The 19631-nt window shown below is 48.0% G+C and overlaps 2 protein-coding genes across 2 annotated transcripts; both read right to left on the bottom strand.

The window, feature by feature from the left end:
* Nucleotides 1-1694: 1694 nt before the first annotated feature.
* Nucleotides 1695-2663, bottom strand: LOC102454621 (olfactory receptor 6B1-like). The gene has a single exon (XM_006122748.3). The coding sequence runs from the start codon at nt 2646-2648 to the stop codon at nt 1695-1697; it is 954 nt and encodes a 317-aa protein (XP_006122810.3). The 5' UTR covers nt 2649-2663.
* Nucleotides 2664-11435: 8772 nt separating this feature from the next.
* Nucleotides 11436-12380, bottom strand: LOC102454373 (olfactory receptor 9S13-like). The gene has a single exon (XM_075912239.2). The coding sequence runs from the start codon at nt 12378-12380 to the stop codon at nt 11436-11438; it is 945 nt and encodes a 314-aa protein (XP_075768354.2).
* Nucleotides 12381-19631: the final 7251 nt, after the last annotated feature.

Below are 19631 nucleotides of genomic sequence, written 5' to 3'. Positions count from 1 at the left end.
GCCTGCCGCCGCTCCACGCCACGCCACGCCACGCCACGCCGCTCCACGCCACGCCACGCCGCTCCACGCCACGCCACGCCACGCCACGCCACGCCACGCTGCTGCCGGTCCTCGCCTGCTGCCGCTCCACGCCACGCCACGCCACGCTGCTGCCGGTCCTCGCCTGCCGCCGCTCCATGCCACGCCACGCCACGCAGCTGATGGCTGTGCCTCGCCTGCCACTGCTTCACGCCACACTACTGGTTGCCGCCACTTCACTGGCTGCAATAGGTCTGGCACTCAGCCAAACCCATGATTTCAGCGCTCAGTGATTTCAACTCTTTAGCCACCAGCTGGACTGGCAAATGAATCCAGCTTTCACTAGCAAAAGAAAAGGCTCCTCAGGGAGTCTGTTTTAGGTCTGTCCTTAAAACAAAGGGGGAAAGGTGCAGGCGGGGCCAGACTTACAGCTCACACCTGGCAGGTGTGACGCAGGCTGACTCAAACCCTTTAACCCTTCCCCCAGCTCTGTCCACTCAACTGTGGAAGGGGGGAGGCTTGTTCTTCCGAGACCTCTTGCCATGATGGTGGTGTCTCTCCTGCAAGCACTGGTGGCATGTTTTACAGTTCCCACGTTTCGGGGTAGCATGATTAGTGACCCCCACAACAGTCCCAAATTATTTACAATTCTCCACATTCCATTCCAACACTGACCCTCCATCAGCCCTGGCTGCATGGGATTTCCATAGCCACACCTCGGATTCTCTCCTGAGCTGTATTTACATGTCAACAGTTAACAGTTAATTACCTTGTAGAGCTAAACAACTGTAGTGGGCACACCCACCCCTCCTTTTAGCTGGCTGACAGCAAGCAGCAGTTCAGCCCCTGCTAACAGAAGTACGGTTGGTGAGTCCAATTTATAGAGGAGACTGGACGTGACGCACCCACCGTCTAACTCGTATGAGGCCCTGCAACAAGACTTCAAAATCCAAATATCTCCATGCAAGGAGGCACGATTTCACGCTTTGGCCAGAATATTTCCCCGCGTTGGCTGAAAATAATAAAGACATTGCCTAGTTTGGGGGTATTTAGGGGGGTTTGTGCAGTTTTCTATGGAAAGACGAGTGAAAAAAGAGTTGTGGAAAAAAAATGTGGTTGAACATCTTATTCCACAAGGAATAAGGGATGTCTCGAAACTTTGCGTTATTTTGAAATTTGGCGCCGTGTAGATGTGCCAGATTTCAAAATAGCATAGTGCCAATTGCATATCGTATTTCAATTTTAGAGTGCAGTGAAGCGATACCCTCTAGAGCTGTGGTTCTCAACTGGTGGTCCATGGTGACTTTTTCGATGGTCCACAGGAACATTGTCCAAAGTCACACGGCGTGGGCAGGCACCAAAAATCTGTTAGTAAGAAATAAATTTCAAACCAAAATGTTTGTTGTCTGCTCTTTTTTATCATGTCTCAAAAAGGAGGTGGCCTACTACAATTTTTTGATTGGCCTGGTGGTCCATGGACTAAAACGAGGTGGGAACCACTGCTCTAGAGTGACCCAATACAAAGATAGCTCCAGAGTCTCCAGAGCCTGACCCAACTTCTCAAGCTGCTAGGCCAACTTTCTAATCCTAAAGAGGTGGAGTTATATGCCTGTCCCTGCCTCATCGCTTGGGGTCGGACCTGACGACTTCTTGAGGGCCCCTCCAGGCCTGCGTTGCTATGAGTCCATGCCTCTCCAATGGGCCAAGGAGCAGTTCTTCTCCAAGGTTTTCCGCAGGACCTCCTTCACTTCCTTGTTCCTCAGGCAATAGATCAGGGGGTTCAGGGCTGGGGTGACCACGGCGTAAAAGATGGAGACCACCTTGTTGAGGTTGGCGGGGTCGATCTTCCGGGGCCGGGCGTACATGAAGAGGGTGGCTGAGAAGAAGATGATGACCACGGTGAGGTGGGAGGCGCACGTGGAGAAAGCCTTCCTCCTGCCCTGGGCGGTGGGGATGCGCACAATGGCGCCGATGATGCACAGGTAGGACAAGACCGTCACAGCTAGTGGCAGCAGTAGGATGACCAATGCCAGGGCAAAGTCCACCATCTCTGCCACCGACATGTCAGTGCAGGCCAGGTTGAGCACCGGGGAGATGTCGCAAAAGAAGTGGTTGATGACCCCGGGGCCGCAAAACGTCAGCTGCGAGATGAAATATATCTTGATCAGGGAGATGGAGAAGCCACCGGCCCAGGAGAACACTGCCAGCTGTAGGCAGAGCTGGTGGGTCATGATGGCCGGGTAGCGCAGCGGGTGGCAGATGGCCAAGTAACGGTCATAAGCCATAACGGCCAGGAGGACGCACTCGGTGCACATGAGGGAGATGAAGAAGTAGAGCTGAGCCATGCAGTTGGGGAAGGAGATGCCCTTGTTCTCAGACCAGAAGTCCACCAGCAGCCTGGGCAGGGTGACGGAGATGTACCAGATCTCCAGGAAGGACAGGGACCCCAGGAAGAGGTACATGGGCTTGTGCAGCTGGCGGTTCTGTTTCACCACCAGGATGATGACCACATTCTCGGTGACCGTCAGCATGTAGGTGAGCAAAAACACCAGGAAGAGCACAGCCTGGACTTCCAGCTGGGTGGGGAAACCCAGGAGGATGAATTCCCGGAGGCTGGTTTGGTTTTCCATCCTGGCGTCCAGCTTGATAACTGCAGATGTGAAAGGAAAAGAAAAAGCAAGTCAGTGAGTATGTACCTTTGGGTAACGGGTCAAGCACACAGAGCCGTCCAGCGGTCTAAGTAATTTACAAGAGTCACAGCCAAAGAATGCCAAGACGAAAAAACAGATCATTCTAAAACAGTCAAAGGGAAAATGAAACATGTTTGGAGTCAACCCCAAATGATTTTTCCCCACTTTTTGGGACAGCAAATACCCTGGCAAATCCATTATTCTCATAGCTGTTGCCCAGAGAGCTTAAATGATCTTTCAAAACCTTCTTGAAAATCACTTTGAATCAAAAGAAAAAGAAATCACCACAATATTCACTATTATGGAAAGATTGGGTTTTGAAGAAAATGAAAAAAAAATGTTAAAAACTGTCAAATGTTTTGCGTAGACAAAGAGCAGCTGTGAGAATAATGGATCTGGGTGGTCCAAAAATTTGGAGTTGACCCCAACCGCATTTAAAAAAAATTCAAGAAATCAAAAAAGGGGAAAAAAAGTGTCAAACAAATGAATCATTTCACATTTTACACAGCCCTGGCTGGGGTGGTTGAGTTGGGGTTGGTCCTGCTTTGGGCAGGGGGCTGGACTGTCTGCCTCCTGAGGGCTCTACCAGGCCTGGGATATTTATTAATTATTAATTATTATTATTAGTAGTAGTAGTAATAATAAAACCCTAAGAAAGGGTTAGGGATGACGCTACAAACATTAGCTTAGAAGAGCAAATTTATTCACATTATGGGTGTTTTCCCACGATAGATAGATAGATAGATAGATAGATAGATAGATAGATAGATAGATAGATAGATAGATAGAGAGGGTGTGTGGGGATAGATAGATAGATAGATAGATAGATAGATAGATAGATAGATAGAGGGGGTGCATGGGGATAGATAGATAGATAGATAGATAGATAGATAGATAGATAGATAGATAGATAGAGGGGGTGTGTGGGGATAGATAGATAGATAGATAGATAGATAGATAGATAGATAGATAGATAGATAGAGGGGGTGCATGGGGATAGATAGATAGATAGATAGATAGATAGATAGATAGATAGATAGATAGATAGATGGTGTGTGGGGGGATAGATAGATAGATAGATAGATAGATAGATAGATAGATAGATAGATAGATAGATAGATAGATAGAGGGGGTGTGTGGAGATAGATAGATAGATAGATAGATAGATAGATAGATAGAGGGTGTGTGTGGGGATAGATAGATAGATAGATAGATAGATAGATAGATAGATAGATAGATAGAGGGTGTGTGTGGGGATAGATAGATAGATAGATAGATAGATAGATAGATAGATAGATAGATAGAGGGGGTGTGTGGGGATAGATAGATAGATAGATAGATAGATAGATAGATAGATAGATAGATAGATAGATAGATAGATAGATAGATTGTATGGGGCAGGGAGAGAGACAAAATCACAGAATCCCAGAACACTAGAATTGGAAGGGACCTTGCAAGTTCATTGAGTCCAGTCCCCTGCCCCCATGGCAGGACCCAGCACTGTTTAGATCATCCCCGACAGGCGTCTGTCCAACCTGCTCTTCAATATCCCCAGCGATGGGGATTCCACAACCCCCCTGGGCAATTCATTCCAGTGTTTCACCCCCCCGACAGGCAGGAAGTTTTTCCTAATGTCCAACCTCAACCTCCCTTGCTGAAGTTTCAGCCCGTTGCTGCTTCTCCTGTCCTCAGAGGCCAAGGGGAACAATTTTTCTCCCTCTTCCCTATGACACCCTTTTAGATACCTGAAAACCGCTCTCATGTCCCCTCTCTGTCTTCTCCTTTTCAAACTAAACAAACCCAATTCTTTAAATCTTCCCTCATAACGCATGTTCTTGAGACCTTTCATCATTTTGCTGCTCTTCTCTGATAGCCAGGTGTTCTACCCTCCTTTACGTATTATGAAGTGTCCTTAAAATTTGCACTCACCTTGCACTGCTACAAAAGGCGCCTGAATTGGGTGCTGAGAAGGGGCAAATACGTAGTATAACTTGCAAACGTCTTCAGCTTTCAGGCAGTGAGTCCAGTCTCCTCCCCTCTCTCTGTCCATCTGTCTGTCTTAAAGACACTTCTGCCTCCTTGTCTAATTAGAATGTCCCACCCGCTGCCGCCACGATACCCCGGTGTTAGAAAAACGATCAAACCAGCCAGAAGCTCCGTCAATAGTTCATCCGAGTTTCATGAGTCCCAACCTCTGCTCTTCGGGTCAGAACATGTCATGGAGAGTCCAACAGGGATGCGTGTGGGGGGCTTCCTCGAACCGACTGCAGAAGGGTGCTCCAATTTCTGGGGCTTGTGGTTGAGAATTTCTTCCCCTAGCTCCTGGCGTATACCCCAGATGTGCAATACTAACTATTTTGGTGTTGCTGGGATGAGCAGAACCCTGCAAACATACATGCGGCCCTCCGGATGGCTGGTGTTTCCATTCTTCTTACCGCTGGATCATCTGTTTTCCTATTAGTAGACCTGCCAGTAGCCTTCACACCCTTGCAAAAAATCAGAGGTTGTGTCCATGCCCCAAACATCACCTCCCTGCTCCCAGGGAAAGTTTCTCATTCAACAGTCATGCCAGGGATGTTCCTTCAGTGCGTATTTGCCTGGGGTTGTGTCTCTGTCCAAAGCTACAATCCTGGATTTAAATACCATTGGGTCGTCCTTAAAGCCTGATGGGTATTTTCCCCAGATGTTAATTAATGGGTCTAAATTGCTTGGGTAGGAGAGGGAATTCAGAAGCAGCCTCAATGGGATAGTCGTCCTTAAGGGAACTTATTAACAATAAGTCAAAGCTGGACATCCATAGGTCGGGTGCAAGTGAGAAACTAAGAACATAAGAACATAAGAACGGCCGTACTGAGTCAGACCAAAGGTCCATCTAGCCCAGTATCCTGTCTGCCGACAGCGGCCAGCACCAGGTGCCCCTGAGGGGGTGGACCAAGACAATGATCAAGCGATTTGTTTCCTGCCATCCCTCTCCAGCCTCTGACAAACAGAGGCCAGGGACACCATTTCTACCCCCTGGCTAATAGCCTTTTATGGACCTAACCTCCATAAATTTATTTAGCTTCTCTTTAAACTTTGTTATAGTCCTAACCTTCACAGCCTCCTCTGGCAAGGAGTTCCACAGATTAGCTATGCGCTGTGTGAAGAAGAACTTTCACTTATTAGTTTTAAACCTGCTACCCATTAATTGCATTTGGTGTCCTCTAGTCCTTCTATTATGGGAACTAATGAATAACTTTTCTTTATTCACCCTCTCCACACCACTCATGATTTTATAGACCTCTATCATATCCCCCTCAGTCTCCCATTTTCCAAACTGAAAAGTCCCAGTTGCTTTAGCCTCTCTTCATATGGGACCCGTTCCAAACCCCTGATCATTTTAGTTGCCCTTTTCTGAACCCTTTCCCAGGCAAAAATGTCTTTTTGGAGGTGAGGAGACCACATCTGTACACAGTACAGCCTGGCTTATGAAAGAGCTCAGATTAAGGTGGAGGGGAGGGGGGCATGCCATGCTGGGCTCTGGCAGTGATTTAAAAGGGCCTATGGTTCCGGCTGCTGCTACCACCATGGCATGCCCCTGTCAGACTAGACCAATGTTTCCCAACCTTTTTTAAAAAAGCACCCCTAAACAAATTCTAAGTACCCCCAGTACCTACAGTTTTCAGCTGCACAATTTTTTTCTACTGTTGCAACACATTTGTTTAAACAACTTCATCGTAGACAGGTGGGCAATGAAATTTCTCAGTGTAAAAAGGACAAAAATAATCAAGCGCTGTAAAACGTAAAACAAAAATTCCGTTTTCTCCCAATTTCAGTTGTGTTGACGTACCCCCCAGACGTCTCTCGAGTACCCCTAAGGGGACTGGTACCACTGGTTAAGAAACGCTGGCCTAGCTGATGTAATGGTAGAACTGGTTGGAATTTTTTTTATTGAAACGTCTTCGTTTCAAGTGGGCTTCCCACAAAAGGCAGCACTTTGCGGGCCTTTCTGTTTTCCTCGACAAAAAGAAACACACATCTTTTTCATCCGAAAGCTGAAAACTAGGTTTGCATTTTTAATTGGGGCATTTTTATTAAAAAACTCCAAATGACAACAATCTGAAAGAAAATCGTTTTCCGTGAAATGCTGATAATACAGGTAGCACCTCTCTAATCCAGAACTCTCTGGTCTAGAAAAATCCGTCATGCAGAATGATTTTGGGATCGGTTCGGCCTTGGGCCATGGGCTGGACTTGATGACCTCCTGAGGTCTCTTCTAGCTCTATGAGTCTATTATTTTAGTTGGCCAGATGTCCACTTAGCATGGGTGTGGCCAAACTTCCTGCGACCCCATAAAGTTTGTTTACAGCCCCCAGGTCTGGCTCTCAGTGTTCTGTGCTGTTAGTTACCTCTAATTTACCCCTCAATGTTTTCTCAGAGCCCAGGAAGCAGTGGAAGCGTTGGTCATGCTGCTAGACAATATTGACCTTCTGTGGTCTGGCAATTTCTCTGGTTCAGCACCAGTCAAGACCCAAGAGTGCCGGATTAGAGAGGTTGAACTTGTATAATGCTCATTTTCTAGAAAGTGCTACACAATGGTCCGACTTGGCCTCACCATCTATGAATCTCAATGTTGGGGAACCAGCAACTGAGATAAGACTGTTCACGTGTTAGGTTGAATCTGAAGACTTGATCCAGAAGGATGGCTCTGACGGGGTGGCCCAGAACGAGTAGCAGAATATCTCTGAGGTACTTTTTGGTGATTCCATGACTGAGGCTCCCCTATCTGTGCCGGGGCTATAGATGGAGCCTATATCTTCAGTCTGTGCCACCCAAATACTTGCCTGACCTCTGGGGAGATGACCCAGGAGACCTGTTTGCCATGCCCTGGCAGAAGGGACACACATCTTGGCTCCTGGGATGCTCAGATGTTTAGAAGTTTTGGGCTGGCTATTATGCCACATCCATTCCAAGCTCTGTCGCTAGCCAGACTTGTATCCTGGGGCTTCACTGCTCTATGTCTATGTCTCTTGGGGTATGTCTACTCCTCGTTCCACGAGGAGTAACAGTAGTTCAGAATAGGAGCCCTAATCCGAACTACCTAGTTCGTGCCGCGTGTAGCCGCGGGCACGGAGTCCGAACTAGCGGACATTTAAAAATGGCGGCGCCCAGCAATATGCAAATGAAGCCCGGGAAATTCAAATCCCGGGCTTCATTTACAACTCCGGTTGCCTACATTACCCCGCTAGTTCGAACTAGGGTGGTAGAGTAGACATACCCTAGTTTATTCACACTGGGGAAGGGCCTCTTTTGTATCCTGTGCTTGGTCCTCCACTTATCATACAACAAGAAGCAATGGGCTTAAACTGCAGCAAGGACGGTTGAGCTTGGACATTTGGAAAAAGTTCCTAACTGTCGGGGTGGTGAAACATGGGAATAAATTGCCCAGGGAGGTTGTGGAATCTCCATCTCTGGAGATACTGAAGAGCAGGTTGGACAGACACGTGTCAGGGATGGGCTAGACAGTGCTTGCTCCTGCCGTGAGAGCAGGAGACTGGACTTGATGACCTCTAGAGGTCCCTTCCAGTTCTAGGTATCTGTGGTTCTCTATTGGACCCCCAAACTCAGCACAGGTCCCTTAGCACGAGGGATCGGACGGTACTGGGATACATGCGGGGGTTTAGGTGATAATGTTCCAGTTCTTCTGATGCATGACGACGACTTCTCCATCTGCTCCTCTCTGTGCTCGGTGTCGCTTGGCACATCGGTGTGGCCCCCTGCGGACCTGGATTGATATCGCTCTGTGTCTCTGGGGCGTGGAAACCCCACTGGTACTGACCTACCCTCACGCAGACGGGGCTATGTCAGAGGCACGACCAACAGAGCGACTGCCATTTGGGGAGGTGGGATGACCCTGCTCTCTCCCATTGACAAATGATGGCTTCAGTCTAGTGCCATACACATAGGCTTCCAGGGCTGCAGCACCCGCAGAGAAAAATTAACGGGTGCTCAACACCCATTGGCAGGCGGTGGTCTCCTGGGTCTCTGGTCCACTGGAAGCCCCGCTCATCAATGCTTCCTCCTTCCTCCCAGGGCCTCCTGGCCACCATGACACATTGGAGGATTGGGCCCAAAGAAATCTGAGGAGGTTCAACAAGGACAAGTGCAGAGTCCTGCCCTTGGGAGGGAAGAATCCCAAGTATTGGTACAGGCTGGGGGCCGACTGGCTAAGCAGCAATTCAGCAGAAAAGATCCTAGTGGATGAGAAGCTGGACATGAGTCAACAGGGAGCCCTTGTAGCCAAGAGAGCTAAGGGATTATTAGAGTGAATTAGGAGGAGCGTTGCCAGCAGGTTTAGAGAAGTGATTAGTCCCCTTTATTCAGTGCTGGTGAGACAACACCTGCAGTACTGCATCCAGTTCTGGGCCCCCCAGTACAGAAAGGACGTGGACGCATTGGAGAGGGTCCAGCGGAGGCAACCAAAACAATTCAGGGCTGGAGCACATGACCTACGAGGAGAGGCTGAGGGATTTGGGCTTGTTCAGTCCGCAGAAGAGAAGAGTGAGGGGGGATTTGAGAGCAGCCTTCAACTTCCTGAAGGGGGTTCCAAAGAGGCTGGAGAGAGGCTGTTGTCAGTGGGGGCAGGTGACAGAACAAGGAGCAATGGGCTCAGGTTGCAGTGGGGGAGGTCTAGGTTGGACATTAGGAAAAACTCTTTCCCTAGGCAGGTGGGGAAGCGCTGGGCTGGGTTCCCTGGGGAGGGGGTAGAATGTTCACCCTTAGAGGTGTTTAAGTCCCAGCTGGACCAAGCCCTGGCTGGGATGATTGAGTTGGGTTGGTCCTGCCTTGGGCAGGGGTTGGACTCAATGACTCCTGGGGTCTCTTCCAGCCCTGGGATTCTATGGGTCTATGAACAGCTCTTTCTCTATGCAGAAGAGGCTTTGGGAGGCAGGGGGATGAGCAGGGGCGGGGCAGACCCAGGGGACAAGGGCAGCCACAGGAGTAGCAGGAGTGGAATGTGGCAGGACGGGGGTAGGAGTTTGTGGAAGGTGGTGCACTGGGGCAGGGCCTGGGGCAAAGGGTGGCTGAGTACTTCTGGGCTAAAGGAGAAGACAACACCTAAGCAAAGCCATGCCCTAAATGCAATGGGAAGGTAAGAGGTGTTGGACTCACAGAGCGGCTAGGTTGGAGATCACAGTCACTAACTGAAGAAAGTCTGCTCAGATAGGTAGATAGAGGGGTGTGTGTGGGTATAGATAGATAGAGAGAGAGAGTGGTATGGGGATAGGTCATCAAATCCAGTCCCCTGCCCTCATGGCAGTACCAAGCACCATCCAGAAAATCCCTGACAGGTGTTTGTCCAACCTGCTCTTCAATATCTCCAGAGATGGAGATTCCACAACCTCCCCGGGCAACTTATTCCAGTGTTTCACCTCCCTGAGAGGTAGGAAGTTTTTCCTAATGTCCAACCTAAACCTCCCTTGCTGCAGCATAAGCCCATTGCTTCTTGTTCTGTCCTCAGAGGCCGAGGAGAATATTTTTTCTCCCTCCTCTTTGTGACACCCTTTTAGATACTTGAAAGCCGCTCGCATATCCCCTCTCAGTCTTCTCTTTTCTAAATGAAACAAGCCCAGTTCTTTCAGTCTTTCCTCATAGCTTCTATTCTCTAGACCTTTCATCATTCTTGTTGCTCTTCTCTGGACCCTCTCCAATTTCTCCACATCTTCCTTGAAAAGTGGTGCCCAGAACTGGACACAATTCTCCAATTTAGGCCTAATCAGCTGAGAGCAGAGCAGAAGAATGACTTCTCGTGTCTTGCTCATCACACTCCTTTTCATGAGCCCAGAATCAGGTTTGCATTTTTTGCAACAGCATCACACTGTTGACTCATGTTTAGCTTGTGGTCCACTCGGACCCCTAGATCCCTTTCTGCCGTTCTCCTTCCTAGACAGTCACTTCCCGTTGTGTGTGTGTGAAATGGATTGTTCCTTCCTAAGTGGAGCACTTTGCATTTGGCCTGATTAATCTTCATCCTATTGACCTCAGACCATTTCTCTGATCATTTTGAATTATGACCCCATCCTCCAAAGCACGTACAACCTCTCCCAGCTTGGTATCATCTGAAAACGTCATAAAGCATACTCTCTATGCCACCATCTAAATTCTCCATGCCAATATTTAAATCAGTTATGTATCAGAACTGGTCCCAAATCAGACCCCTGGAGAGCCCCATTTGTTATGCATTTCATTACGCCCTGGTGGCTTGCAGACATCTAACTTTTCTAGGAATTTTTAACTTGTTCTTTTTTTATTTTATCTTCTAAACCTACCCCATTCCCACTAGCAGTCACTATGTTAGATATTCCTTCATCATCAGACTTCTTGGTGAAGTCCAGATCAAAAAAATAATTAAGCACCTCTGCCATTTCCATATTTCCTGTTACTGTTTCTCCCTCCTCACTTAGCAGTGGGCCTGCCCTGTCCTTGATCTACCTTTTGCTTCTAATATATCTATAGAATGTCTTCTTGCTACCCTTTATGTCTCTAGCTAGTTTGAGCTCATTTTGTGCCTTTACTTTTCTAATCTTGCCCCTGCATACCTGTGTTTGCTTAAATTCATCCTTTATAATTTGTCCTAGTTTCCACTTTTTATGGGACTCCTTATAGATAGGAAACAAGGCAGAATGGAAAACCTTTAGATGAGCCACAGACTTTGTCTCTGTTCTCTGCCTCCTGTAACCCAAGTTATTATTTTAGCATCGTTGATCCAAAGGTTCTTTGCAAGGCTTCTTTCACATCCTTGTTCCTCAGGCTGTAAATGAGGGGATTCAACATAGGGATGACCAGGGTGTAAAACACAGACACCACTTTGCTGTGGGCCAGAGAGATGAAAGAGCTGGGTTGGGCGTACATGAAAGTCAGAGTCCCGTAAAAGACACCCACAGCCACCATGTGGGAGGTGCAGGTGGAGAAGGCCTTCCGTCTGCCCTCGGTGGAGCGGATCCGGAGGATGGTGGTGATGACACACGCGTAGGAGACGAGGATGACCATGGAGGTGCTCACGAGGATAAGGCTGGAGAGCGTAAAGAGCACCAGTTCGTTCATGGCTGTGTTGCTGCAGGAGAGGGAGAGCAAGGCGGGAATGTCGCAGAAGAAGTGGTCGATCTCTCTAGACCCACAGAAGCGCAGGGTGAAGGTGAAGGTGGCTTGCACCATGGCGTTTATGACGCCACAAACATAGGAGCCCACCAGCAGCTGGAGGCAAACCCGCTTGGACATGGCGACAGGGTAGAGGAGCGGGCTGCAGATGGCCGAGTATCGGTCATAGGCCATGGCCGCCAGCAGGAATGTCTCCGTGGTGACAAAGACACCGAAGAAGAAGAACTGGGTGGCACACCCATGGAAGGAAATGGTTTGGCTGCCGGCTAGGAAGGTGGCCATGGCTTTGGGGGCGATGGTGGAGGAGTAGCAGAGGTCTAAGAGCGACAGGTTCATCAGGAAGAAGTACATGGGGGTGTGAAGGCGGGAGCTGACCCGAATGAGGAAGACCAGAAGGACGTTGCCCAGCAAGGTTGTTGCGTAAATCACCAGAAACGCCACGAACGGGCCCATCTTGGGCTCCGGACCACGTCCAAACCCCAGGAGGATGAAGTCTGCCAGTGCTGTATGGTTTTGCGCCTTCGTTGGCTCCATTTCCTTGGGGAAAGAAACACGGTAACCATTACAAAAGGGAACAAGGGGTCCTTTTGGTTGCTCATCCATTAGAAATGAAGGCAGATGCCCCGCGGGCTTTCATAAAAGTAGGCTGAGCCTTTGTCATTAAATGCCCTTAAATCTCTTCTTAACACATCTCTCTGCGAGGCCTGTTAGAAATGGCGACTTTTCTACAATCGGGCCCACGTTTATTCATTTTCCCGTGCGAGACTGATTTATGTCTTTGCTCACAGAGGGCAAGATTCTGCCACGCTTACTCATGGCCTTATTCCCTGAGAGCCACGGAGCAGCACAGTGCTCCATACGAGACGGCCAGCTGTCTCTTCCAAAGGGACACGCTTAAGGGCAGAAAAGCAAACTATTCCACTGAGTAGGAAAGACGGGATGTCTGGCAAGAGACCACCTTGGCTTAACCAGGAAATCTTGGATGCTCTAAACATCAATAAAAAGGTTGTATAGAAAGTGGAAAATAGGTCTAGAACTGGGTGTGTTTAGTCTGGAAAAGAGAAGACGGAGAGAATCATAGAATACTAGGGCTGGAAGGGACCTCGAGGGGTCATCGAGTCCAGTCCCCTGCCCTCATGGCAGGACCCAGTACTGTCTAGACCATCCCCAATAGATATTTTTCTAAGCTGCTCTTAAATATCTCCAGAGACAGAAATTCCACAACCTTCCTAGGAGACATGAGAGCAGTTTCAAGTAGCTAAAAGGGTGTGACAAGGAGGAAGAAGGAAAAAAATATTCTCCTTGGCCTCTGAGGATGGAACAAGAAGCAATGGGCTTAAACTGCAGCAAGGGAGGTTTAGGTTGGACATTAGGAAAACCTTCCTAACTATCAGGTTGGTTAAATACCGTAATAAATTGCTTACGGGGGTTCTTGAATCTCCATCACTAGTGATATTTAAAAGCAGGTTGGACAGACACTTGTCAGGGATGGTCTAGATGCTGCTTGGTCCTGCCATGAGGGCAGGGGACTGGACTCGATGACCTTTTGAGGTCCCTTCCAGTTCAAGGATTCTATGAAACACGACCTTCAGTCCACACTAGAAGGGAGAATTACGAGGATTAAGAATTAAGCCCAAGAGTTTGTGATTAAACTCGAGTGTAACTCTGTCTCTCTCCCAGTTTAGGAAAATCCAGGATAAAATTTCCTTGTGCAACTTTCATTCACTGCCTTGTATTTATACATCCCGCTAGACTTGAGCTGATAGGACTTTTACAGGAAATTGACAGCAAACACACAAACCTCATTCCCCTCCGTCTCCATCGAAATCCGCCCCCGGACAAAGTCAGAAAAACACGGCTTGAGAGCTTCCCAGCATGTGATTTAAGGGTGTCTGTTTTGTACACTTTGACATGGGGGACCCACAATTTGCTTTTCCACAGTCCTGAAGCTTTAACTGCTAACATGTCCATCTGTCCTGTCATTAAATAATTCCAGTCTAACTCCTTTCTTCGAACTCCCATAATGGCCCACAACTGCAGCTGTTTAAATTGATAGAAATTAACACAAATGTGTAAAAAAACTCTGATATTTTCTCTGGAAACTATATTAAACAATTGAATTCTCTGAGGACAGAACAAGAAGCAATGGGCTTAAACTGCAGCAAGGGAGGTTTAGGTTGGACTTTAGGAAAAACTTCCTACCTGTGCGGATGGTGAAACACTGGAATAAGTAGCCCAGGGGGGTTGTGGAATCTCCATCCCTGGAGACAAGTTGGACAGACGCCTGTCAGGGATGGTCTAGACGGTGTTTGGTCCTGCCGTGAGATCAGGGGACTGGACTAGCTCCCAGCAATAGCTTTCCTACCCAGCTCCTCACCGTTTACCTCCCGGTTCCCTTGTCCAGTCTGCTCACCAAGGCAGCTTCCGATTTCTCTCCCCGGCTTTTGTATAACAAAACTCCCCCATGATTCACCTGGAGACCTTTCCTTCCCGTTTTCACGCAGTGCCTCGTACAGTCCCTCACCCGGTTCCTTACTGCCGGTGCTACTGGAACAGTTCTAAGAATTAGAACGGGTCGTAATTTTGTCCCCTTGGAGATGAGTGGAGTTTCAGTTGTATGAAAATGTTCCCTTAAAGGATTAGCTTTCCGCAAGAATCATGCCCCTTCCCCTTTCTGTAAGTAAGTTTTCCAATGCACAGCTCCTGTTTTTCAATGGAAACCAAAAACTTTCAGTGGGGGATGAAAGGTCGGACGGGCTCTTACAACAAAACACAGAAACCAGAGCGATGTTTTAGGACCCTTCAGCTTCAGGGCACTTCCTCACTAACTTGCACCTCAAATCTTTGCAACTGGAATTGACGGAAAAGTCTTCTCTGCTCCTTGCCCCTTCCTTATTCCACACAACACAGCTGATAATCCACTGCCACATGTCACCAGACTTTCCCCTCGGTCTCCAGCAGAAGCCTGAAATCAACATACCCCCCTAGCTCCATTCAACTTGCAAGGCATGTTCTTTGCCACCAGCAGATCATCTCATCGGCCACCACTCAACCCAAGCATTTGCAAAGCGGATCTGCTGTGATGTGGTGGAGAGCCAACATTTTCACCCCGGACCCGAGCGCCGGGATTCCTGTGGCCCTTACCATGTTATCCACAGGCTGGGAAGTCCCTTTTGCCCCAGCGATCTCGCCTGCTCCCTCACCTCTGAGAAGTGAGCTCCGACTTCACTGCGTCTTTCTTCTTGGTTCCAGGACCCTCCGGGACATGGTCCCCAGGTGCATCCCCAGGACCAGAACTTCAAGCGTGATTCATTTTTTTTTCGCTCTGTTCTGAGGACAGTGATGTCTCCAGACTAACTATTGGGCTCACGTTGAACTCAGAGTAGTTTGGGACTTCGGGCCATAAAGTCACCTTCCCCTAATGAACACGCCCTCTTAGTCCTGGTCTGCACTAGGCCAGGCAGGTGCATTACGATAGGCAACTCCAGCTACGCCAAATGTGTAGTTGGTGTCGATTTACCTTAAGTCAAGCCATAGTGGAGTCAACACAGTGGGAGGTCAATCGGAGCACATGCTTCCATCGGCTTCCCTTACTCCTTGCAGAACGAAAAGCTCCAGACACCAATCTGGGCTGCCCTCAGCATGCAATTTAGGGGGTCTACACTAGACCCCCTAAATCGAACGCTAGAAAATCAACCTTGATCTTCTCGCTAGTGTAGACACACACTGAGAAGGGCTTACGGATGCAGGTTGTCCTGCTGAGTACGGGGGGTGGAATTCGTCCCCTTTTTTCTTCTCTTTAAATTTCAGCATGTTCTGAGGAATGGGAATTCAGGTTCTAAGGCAGCGTTCCCTCAACAAAACGAATTCAACAGAGCATATTCCTATCCGGTCAATTTTGCTGGGGACTCGTGTCCAAACAGTGTCCGGTTGTACTAGGAAAAGAAGTGTTGGACATCAGAGAGGAATCTCCAGGTCCCCCAAGCCATCCTCCTTGTGGGAGATTTTCACGAGAGCCTTCGGTCCCTCAGGGTGTGTCTACATTATGGAGAAGTTCAACCCTCCGGAGGTTGATCATTTAGCATTCAATTTAGCAGGTCTAATGTAGGCCCCCAAATCGAATGGAGAGAACAGCCCCGCCAGCAGGGTGTACTCCTCATTCTGTGGGCAGCACGGGAAACCGACAAGAGCGAGGGCTCCCGCCAGCCTCTCACAATGGAGACGCCGTGGTGACTTAATGCGACATGCCTGGTCTTGTGTAGAGAAACAGCCAGAGGGAAACAAGTCCTGTTCAGTTATATCCCTTGAACGCAGACCACTAAATATTGACTCCTTATATCAGAGAAACTAATGAGATAGGAGAGCTTGAATGGTGGGAATTAAAGGAGGCTATGGGCCGGACAGATGGCACAGAAACTTGGTGGCAGGATGATTACCAGTGGGACATAATGATACAGGACCCAGAAGATCGTGGGATGACAGAACTGGCCATGACGCTGGAGGAGACAACAAGGGCACGTCTACACTAGGGAATTGTGTCAAAGTAACAAAATTTGACTTCATACCTCCCGATTTTACAAAATCAAACTAGCGCATCCCCACTACGAGGAAGCCTCAAAATTTGTCCAAGGCTGGCTTCGTTAATGCGGAAGTGCTACCTCGACTTAGAGCCCCAGGAAGCACTGAGGAGTAATATGTTCAAATGACTTTGGGGAGCAGCTATTTTGAAATAGCAGCGCCGGCGCATCTACACTGCCTCTATTTCGAAATGACTCTTTTGGAATGAGCGGTAGTCCCTGAGGAAAGCAGGAGGACAGATTTCAAAATCAGAGGCCTGTCATTTCGAAATAACGGGGTTGGTTACATGGACGTTCCGCTTATCAAGTTGACCGAAGGGGGGCTATTTTGTGTAGCCCAGGGCTGGGTGACCGCCCCGGGCCGTTCCTATATCCTTACAGAAATGCAAAAAGCAGTTTGGCAGAAACGTGCCAAGTAAGAAAGTCCTACACATGATCTACTCAAACCCACTCAAGTAGGGCAGAAAAGGTGGTTCCCTCCGCAGCCCCCAGAACATACTGAATGTCCATTGAGAAACTGAAAGCTGCGATTTTCAGCTGAAGATGCCAGAAAACCAAAAGGCATTTCTTGAAGACCTTCTTAATTTTTTTCCAGGAAAAAAATCATGTTTTGATTGCCCCTCATATTTACTTGATATGAGTTCACACTCCAGGGAGAATGGAAGATGAAGAAACAAACCCAGCACCTAATTCTCAGAGTTCAATTCATCCCTTCTGGGAACAGAGAATCCAATTCTTCTAATTCCACCCCCCCGCTGCCTTTTGGGGCGCGCCTCAGGCTGCAGACGGAGTGTCTGACTCTCCTCTCCCGGGTTTAAATCGCTCTCCAAGCCTCTGGATTTAGCTCATGATGACTTCACCCCCCGCTGCCGATTGCGAAGCCCAGTGACTCAGGAGCGAACGCCTGGCTCTGATTTCTCCTGGGGCTCCCGGGTGGAGCTGGGAGGGAGGGGAAAGCAAAGACAATAGACTTTAAAAAGCCTTGTGGGGAACGAGTCCCCGCCCTATGCTATTACATCTTGGCCAAAGGCTCAGGGCTGGATGAACGAGCCATTCTCCTTCCCTGGCAGCCCACCACCCGGGGGCCGGACAGAACCTAGAGACATCAGCGACATCCAAGAACGGCCACAGCCCAGGAGATGAGCCGGCTGGTGAGAGACACAGCCCAGCTGGAACCGCATCTCTTGATGGCAATCAAGACTCGGAAACACTGTAAGAGTCAAGAAGCTAGAAAGGCCCTTCCCTGCCTTTCCTCCTTCTTTCCTGGCCGGTGAGGTTCCACATTGGGGCAACCTGTCAGGGGTGTGGCGGTTTCACCGGCCGTTTTTGTAAATCAAGATCAGATGTTTTTCTGATTGATCTGTCCCGGGAATTATTTAGGAGACGCCGTCTCCCTTGTGTTCTACACTTCAGGTGTGATGGTCACCTTGTTATCGTCTTCCCTTGGCATCTGTGAATCTATGACATTAAAGAACTTCCAGTTGTAACAAAACATCTGAGGTTCACCGATTTCAAGGCCAGAATGGGCCATTTAATATTCCAATTTCATCTCCTCTATAACGCCAACCAGAGAATTTCATCCCGTTCAATTTGCGTTTTTATTAAAGTGTCTTCCCGAAAGGCATTGGGTCTTTACCTAAACTTCTTGTTGCCTTTTTCTGCAAAAATAAAGATACCTTTAATCCCCAGAATAGTCTTTCTTGGTCCTCCCGCACCCGATCTTCATTTTGATCATATAAAGAGGTGGTCTGTATGTCCCACTCCCTCAAACATTTTTTCCAGCTCTCACATTATTTCTGGGACTCTTCTCTAATATGGCTGCAACTTTTCGGCAGGAATGGAGGGGCCACTGGGTGGCCATGATCTCTCATGATTGGGATGGTCACCAAAAAGTCCTCCTCTGCCCTACAGCATGTACAGACATGATTAAATCATTTCCATCCACCTCTTGACTCAACTAAACACATCGGCCTCCTTTATTAGTTGACCGTGAGACCTTCAATCAGTCTCTCTCGCCACTGCCCCATTGTCTATATTCTAAGTATCCTGCTTGAAGCCGGGACACATCCGTGGTTTCTCCAGCGCCGTATACAGCGGCAATGAACGTCCTTGATCAGAGCGAGTCATTTACTGCCACCTCCTATTTGCTGGGTTGACAACAGCATGTTCATGACTAGGTCTAAGGTCTTTGAGATGGTTGGGGTGGGGGCTAAAATGGAGGAACAATTGGCATTTAAGGAGAATTTAGGAGGTTTTACGATATCTAAAGATCCTACAGGACTCAGCCGGCTCTGAGAACAGCTAGCTCTGAGGGCTCCATGGGATTTAGGCTCCAGGGGAAGTTGCAGCTTTGATAATTGAGTGTGATGCAGAATTGCCTGGTAAGTGAAATAACAGAAATGCACAAATACATACGGTGCTGTATTATGGAGCAAAAATGTGAGAATCTGATACTAAAAGCGAGTATCCAATGACTCTCGAAAGAGCTTTTAGTTCCCAGAAAGTAGCTCCTCATAAAACTTTTATTAAGACCCTGTTCTAGTCTTGTGCAGGCAAATCTCCATTTAATGTGACCAGCATTACAACAATATTCTATATCAGAACATCTATACAGCAATGCTATTTCAGGATACTGGAGTATCCCGAAATTGCTATCCCGTGTCTTCCCAGCATACCCATTATTTCAGGCTCCCTATTCCAATGTCCCTATAAACCTCATTCTATGAGTAAAGGATGTTTTGGAACAGCACTTTATTTCCAAATTTGGCACTGTACAGACAGCATCAAATGACAAAATAAGCTATTTCAAGACAGCATCTAAATAAGCGATGCATTATCTTTGTCCATATACTGTTTTAATTCTTATTTAAGGCCCAAAATCTTTCACTGGACTTTCTCTTCCAAACAAGCATTCTTGCTACGCCTTTCGCTGCAAAAATAAAGATTTCTTTAATATCCAGAACTCCCCTACTTTTTCCACTCTTTCTAGAAATCAGTGGAAAAACTTAAACAACCAATAGTCTAGTAGCTCCTTAAAGACTAACAAGACATGAAGATGGTATCAAAGCGTTCGTGGACACAACCCACTTCTTCAGATGACTGGAGTATTAGAACTGGAGTACTAAATCAGTGGATTTCTCATGGAAGGAGAGGTTGTTTCACTTATGCTTTGAATTTCAGACATGCAGGGAAGCTGGTTCAGTTGTAG

The sequence above is a fragment of the Pelodiscus sinensis genome, chromosome 30 (assembly GCF_052426305.1).
Source record: "Pelodiscus sinensis isolate ZL-2025 chromosome 30, ASM5242630v1, whole genome shotgun sequence".
In the NCBI taxonomy this organism is placed as follows: domain Eukaryota; kingdom Metazoa; phylum Chordata; order Testudines; family Trionychidae; genus Pelodiscus; species Pelodiscus sinensis.
The sequence above is the reverse complement of the archived record's forward strand: the minus strand, read 5'-3'. Positions and strand labels throughout refer to the sequence as shown.

What these genes read in the sequence shown, in the direction of transcription:
- LOC102454621 (XM_006122748.3), bottom strand. Translation starts at nt 2,648, where the DNA reads ATGGAAAACCAAACCAGCCTCCGGGAATTCATCCTCCTGGGTTTCCCC.
- LOC102454373 (XM_075912239.2), bottom strand. Translation starts at nt 12,380, where the DNA reads ATGGAGCCAACGAAGGCGCAAAACCATACAGCACTGGCAGACTTCATC.